Below are 6,291 nucleotides of genomic sequence, written 5' to 3' on the forward strand. Positions count from 1 at the left end.
TAGGAAAAGGGGGAAGCTTGGAGGGGCGCAGGTCTCATTGTGGGTGCCGGGGATGGGGGGGAGAGGGGAGAAGGCTCACCTGTGGCTGCTTCCTTCTCCTGTGGAACTTCTCCTCCCCCCCTGTGAGTATCGCGGGTCCCCCTTCTTGCATGTACTAAACAGAAAATGCATACTGTTTTAAAGTACAAAATATAATTCAAGATATAAATTCATTCATTTTTCAAACAAATTTAGATTATGTTTCTCTGTCAAATTATTAATGTAATGCTATAACTGAATAATAATACGATCTATTACTAATTCGCTTACAAACATTAAGTTTTTTCTTGATAAAAGGAAGCCATTTCTCTAATAAAGAGGGTTGATGAGTTGGATTCTCTTTTGTGATAATGTTGTCTGATATTTTGTCTAAAATTTAAAAATTCCTGTACACACACACACAACCTTTATTGGCATGAAATAATTCCTGTAACTTAACATGCCATAATTGCACTGTTTGGGGGTGGGGGTGGGGGGGATTTCCTTCTGCTTCCATTTTAGAGCAATAAGGTTTTTGGCAGCAGGTAACATAATCATTATCCATGCTTTTCCGTTTGTAGGAATCTCTATATTCTCCCGTAATTTTAGAAGTCTCATCTCTGGGGTCAATATCCAAAACAAAATCCCTTAGCGAACCCAGTATTTCCCTCAGACTAGTCTATCAGGGCCAAACTAGACATAGCAGTATCGTCGTGGCCACCACGAGGACGCCACTGCCATTTTAATATGACGTGAAAGCCTGACTTGGGCTCACAGTGCAGCAGGCTAAGGGGTCCTGGTCCCCCGTCCCAGCACCTTATCTGGCACTGAAATGCCCCCCTCCCTCATGGCTGTTCAGCACTTGAAAAGCCTCAGGAAGGAAAACAGAGCACCGTGCTGCAGTGGATGGAGCTTGCTGTAGATGGGTAGCCATGGAAGAAGAAGAGGAGGAGGAGGAGACTGGATTTATACCCCGCCCTTCACTCAGAGTCTCAGTGCGGCTTACAAACTCCTTTCCCTTCCCCTCTCCACAACAGACACCCTGTGAGGTAAAAGAAGAAGAAGAGGAGATTGGATTTATACCCCGCCCTTCACTACCCAGAGGAGTCTCAGAGCGGCTGACAAACTCCTTTCCCTTCCCCTCCCCACAACAGACACCCTGTGAGATAAAAGAAGAGGAAGAGATTGGATTTATACCCTGCCCTTCACTACCCAAAGGAGTCACAGAGCGGCTCACAGACTCCTTTCCCCCCTCCCCACAACAGACGCCCTGTGAGGTAAAAGAAGAAGAAGAGGAGATTGGATTTATACCCCGCCCTTCACTACCCAGAGGAGTCTCAGAGCGGCTCACAGACTCCTTTCCCTTCCCCTCCCCACAACAGACACCCTGGGAGGTAGGTGGGGCTGAGAGAGCTCTTTCCAGAACTGTCCTTGAGAGAACAGCTCTGACAGAACTATGGCTTGCCCAAGGTCATCCAGCAGCTGCAAGTGGAGGAGTGGGGCATCAAACCCGGTTCTCCCAGATTAGAGTCCACGTTCTTAACCACTACACCAAACTGGCTTTCAGTATTCTGTACCAATTGGAAAAAGAAGAAGAGAAGAGATTGGATTTATACCCCACCCTTCACTACCCAAAGGAGTCTCAGAGTGGCTTACAATCCCCTTTCCCTTCCCCTCCCCACAACAGACACCCTGTGAGGGAGTTGGGACTGAGAGAGCTCTTTCCAGAACTGTCCTAGAGAGAACAGCTCTGACAGAACTATGGCTTGCCCAAGGTCATCCAGCAGCTGCAAGTGGAGGAGTGGGGAATCAAACTCGGTTCTCCCAGATCCGAGTCCACGCACTTAACCACTACACCAAACTGGCTCACATGTTAGTCTGCCTGTAGCAGTCGAAAAGAGCAAGAATCCAGTAGCCCTTTAAAGGCTAGCAACATTTGTGGCAGGCCAGGAGCTTTCGTGAGTTCCTGCTGTCTGAAAAAGTGGGCAGTGACTCATGAAAGAAGACAAGGAAGAGATTGGATTTATACCCCGCCCTTCACTCAGAGTCTCAGAGCGGCTTACAATCGCCTTTCCCTTCCCCTTCCCACTCAGACACCCTGTGAGGTAGGTGGGGCTGAGAGAGCTCTTTTGAGGACTGCCCGTGAGGGAACAGCTCTGAGAGAACTTGTGAGTGACCCAAGGTCACACCAGCAGGTCCATGCGGAGGAGTGGGAATGTGGTGAATGTGTGTCCTGCCGGGTTTGAGGGGACAAACGGTCACATAGATTGGCTCAAAACTGCAGCATCACGATCTTCCTGTCAATTGGCTTCATGTGCTATTGTGGAAGGGAGGGGCTCCTACCCCGGTGTTTTGGCGGTCTGTCTGAAAGCCCCCAAAGTTTGCCAGAAATACTGGGGGCAGAGCTGGCTTCCCTTTTTAATTTATTTTTATTGTTTGTTTAGTCTGTTTTATTGAGTATTTATAGTTATTTACATTTTCTCCCCTTTCCTCCCTCCCTCCCTCCCTCCCTCTCATTTAGTCATAGTCTTTTCCCCCCAGCCAAGGGCACAGAGTCTTGATCTTCCACTGAATGTCCTTCCTTCTTTCTTTCAGCATCCAGTCTAGGTAGATCTTCCATCTGGTCTTGATTTCAGTGGATTTTTCTTCCCATGTTATTCCCTTGTCGTTTGATTCCACAATATCTGACTGCATAAAATCAAACAAATAGTTGTGCCAGATTTCTATTGTCCATTTACTTTTGTCTTTCCAACCCGGAGCGACAACTGCCTTTCCCGCCAGTATCATAGCCTTGACTAGATTTTGAGTTTTCTTATCCAATAACGGGCTTCCTATTGTGCTTAATAGCATTAGGTTAAAGTCTATAGGTAATGTTACCTTGCATACTTTCCTAATTATTTCAGTAATTCGAGCTGGCTTCCCAGGCGACATGGATCTCGCCAGCCTCAGCCCTCTTCTTCTCTCCTCAGAGAGGAAAGACTACTTCGTCCACTTCCTGCCCCCGGTGTCCGCCCAGCTTCCCCGACCTGCGTCTTTCGCACCGTCCCTGTTGGAGCACAACGCGGCCGACCTGAGCGCAGCCCAGGACTGGGAGAACGAGTGGAAGAGTCAAGGCCTCGGATCGCGCATGTCTCCTGAGGTGGGCACGCGTGGTGGGCGGGGGGGTCCCGTTATCCCAGCACAGTAAATGGCGGCGCGACGGCCATGAATACATTTTGTTTATTATATTTATTTGTAAAGTTTGATTTTTACACCACCTTTCTCTGTGGAACAGGGGTCAGGGCGGTGTACGTCAGTGTAAAAAAATATACATAGCAAAATCCTTTAAAAATCCATATTGTAAATAAAGCAATAGCGAAGGTAAAGGGTAAAGGTTTCCCTTGCTCGAAAGCCAGTCGAATCCGACTCTAGGGTTGCAGCGCTCATCTCTGTTTCCAAGCTGAAGAGCCAGCGCTGTCCGAAGATATCTCCATGGTCGTGTGGCCGGCATGACTAGACACCGAGGCGCACGGAACGCTGTTCCCTTCCCACCGAAGTGATACCTATTTATCCACTTGCAATTTCTTGCTTTCGAACTGCTTGGTTGGCAGGAGCTGGAACTAGAGACGGGAGCTCACTCCGTCATGCGGCACTCGGGTCTCAAACTGCCGAACTACCGACCTTCCAGTCTGCAGCTCAGCGTCTTGACCCCTTGAGCCACCGCAGCTCCTTTTTAAATAAAGCAATAGCGACCCAGAAGGTGGCGATGGGACTGCCAAAAATATACCACTGCCTCATGGGAGGAGGGGAGGCAGGAGAAACAGGAACCGTTTACACCAATTCACCTTTATTTATTTTGCTGTTCTTTACAGCAATTGCTATCCTCTCCCGTGTCGTTGATCTTGAGGTGGGGGTGGCCGGCATTGGTGCGCCAAGAGACCGGCAAACTTCAACCGACTTGCCAAACTCAGCCGAATGCATCAGACGGCCGGCTTGTCGCCTGGTCTTGCAGCCACTTGCTCGTCGGTTGTGCTTTCTTGCGTAGACCACTAAACTAGCTCCAGAATGGCTGCCGCGGCTTCCCTTCAGACCCACGGTGACGATCCGTGTGCCGTGCTGGCCGCTGCAGCCAAAGCAACCTTTTTGAAAATCTGCGCAGCCAATCTAATTTCCACTGGCCAGTCAGAAGCCTTCCTGGGCAGACGCCCCACTGCTGGGCCACACCCACTTTCTAAAGACCCCTGGTGGGCGCCCGTGGGCACCACATTGGGGACCCCTGATGATGCCCTTTTTTCTCCGCACCCCCCTCAGTTTGGCAGTGAAAGGAGAAACCACGTCTAGAGAATTCAGGGTGCCTGCATTGTAGAGCAGACAGTGGGCCTGGATTTGTGCAGGTGTGTTGAGAAGGAGGGAGACCTGGGAGAAGAGCAAAAAAAGTGAGGCGGAGTGGCAGATTTGGGGTCGCAGTGAAGTGCAGCCTGCTGCTTAACATTGTATATAACTAAATTGTGAAACACAAACCACAAATTTTCAAGAGCATAACGCTTCAAAAAATTCTAATGATTTGCAAAAATGGGGGGGAAAAAAGCATAAAAGAAGCTTGCAAGACTACGGGGAGCTGGTAACAGAATCCCGTTTCTGTCATCTTCATCAGGCCTTGCAGCTTCAAATGTCTGCTTTTGACTCAAAATATTCAGGAAGTACAATAGAGGGAGCAAACCAGCTCCGTATTTCTTATAATTTAGAACATTCTTTTGACAAGAGGGAATCGCCAGCGGTAACAGCCTACGCAACTTCACAGGCGGTTCGATTCTCCTCTACTGACAATCTTTGCCGTTTTTGGAAATAATTAGCATTCTTTGAAGTGTTAACACTCTTGAACATTTGTATATTGTGTATTGTGTATTGTGTTGCACAATTTAATTATATAGAGTGTACCTATCACTAAATATAATTACTGCTTGTATCATTCAAGATATTCTTCTCCATGGATGCGTATTCAGCCATTGTGTAAACACCTTTCACACCGTAATGCTTTTTTGATATATTTATTATTTTATTATCTATTTATTATCCGATCTATACCCCGCACTCCCAGCCAAGGCTGGCTCAGCGCGGCTTACAAAAGAACTAAAAACACAGTAAATAATTTAGATAACCCTGAAACAATACAAAACAATTATAACATTAAAAGGTGCTAACAGTTACTGATAAAAGATGGCGGTCGGCCTTCAGTGTACCATCTGAAGTAGTGTACCATTCTCTCAGTCATATAATTCATAAGAACATAAGGGAACATATGAACATAAGAGAAGCCAGTGTTGGATCAGGCCAGTGGCCCATCCAGACCAACACTCTGTGTCACACAGTGGCCAAAAACACCAGGTGCCATCAGGAGGTCCAGCAGTGGGGCCAGGACACTAGAAGCCCTCCCACTGTTGCCTTCCCCCCAAGCACCAAGAAGACAGAGCCTCACTTGCCCCAAAATAACATAACAGAGAAGCCAATGTTGGATCCGGCCAGTGGCCCATCCAGTCCAACACTCTGGGTCACACAGTGGCCAAAAACACCAGGTGCCATCAGGAGGTCCAGCAGTGGGGCCAGGACACTAGAAGCCCTCCCACTGTTGCCCTCCCCCCAAGCACCAAGAAGACAGAGCATCCCTTGCCCCAGACATAAGAACATAGGAGAAGCCAATGTTGGATCAGGCCAATGGCCCATCCAGTCCAACACTCTGTATCCCACAGTGGCCAAAAACACCAGGTGCCATCAGGAGGTCCAGCAGTGGGGCCAGGACACTAGAAGCCCTCCCACTGTTGCCCTCCCCCCAAGCACCAAGAAGACAGAGCATCCCTTGCCCCAGACATAGGAACATAGGAGAAGCCAATGTTGGATCAGGCCAATGGCCCATCCAGACCAACACTCTGTGTCACACAGTGGCCAAAAATACCAGGTGCCCTCAGGAGGTCCACCAGTGGGGCAACCCTAGCCCTGCTGGATACCTGGATTTTCTCTAACCAGGTTTGGGTAAACCCCATTCACCCTCCGTTCTGGCAGATTGTTGCCAGACCAGGATTGGAGCTGGCAAATGCGATGGGCACAGACCAAAAAAGTCAGTCTCTCTCTGCTCAAAATGGGGGGGGGGGGCTTGTAACATTAAGAGGGGAGATGCTCTTAGCTGTGTTTACTTCCCTTTCCAGGAATACCGCCAATGGAAGAACCAGCGGCTGCAGCGTCGCCTCCTGGACCAGTTACGCCAAGCGTGCCCCCAGGCTGGGCCCGCCCCGCAGGGAT

At 48.9% G+C, this 6,291-nt stretch overlaps 1 protein-coding gene across 1 annotated transcript in view; it reads left to right on the forward strand.

The window, feature by feature from the left end:
- CCDC22 (coiled-coil domain containing 22) overlaps positions 1 to 6,291 on the forward strand; it is a 53,283-nt gene that overhangs the window by 20,628 nt on the left and 26,364 nt on the right. The window contains exons 7-8 of the mRNA XM_015419460.1: positions 2,988 to 3,157; positions 6,198 to 6,278. Of these exons, the coding sequence (XP_015274946.1) occupies positions 2,988 to 3,157; positions 6,198 to 6,278 (251 nt within the window). The remainder of the gene's footprint in view (positions 1 to 2,987; positions 3,158 to 6,197; positions 6,279 to 6,291) is intronic.

Source organism: Gekko japonicus, unplaced genomic scaffold, assembly GCF_001447785.1.
Source record: "Gekko japonicus isolate JY-2015 unplaced genomic scaffold, Gekko_japonicus_V1.1 scaffold617, whole genome shotgun sequence".
Lineage (NCBI taxonomy): Eukaryota > Metazoa > Chordata > Lepidosauria > Squamata > Gekkonidae > Gekko > Gekko japonicus.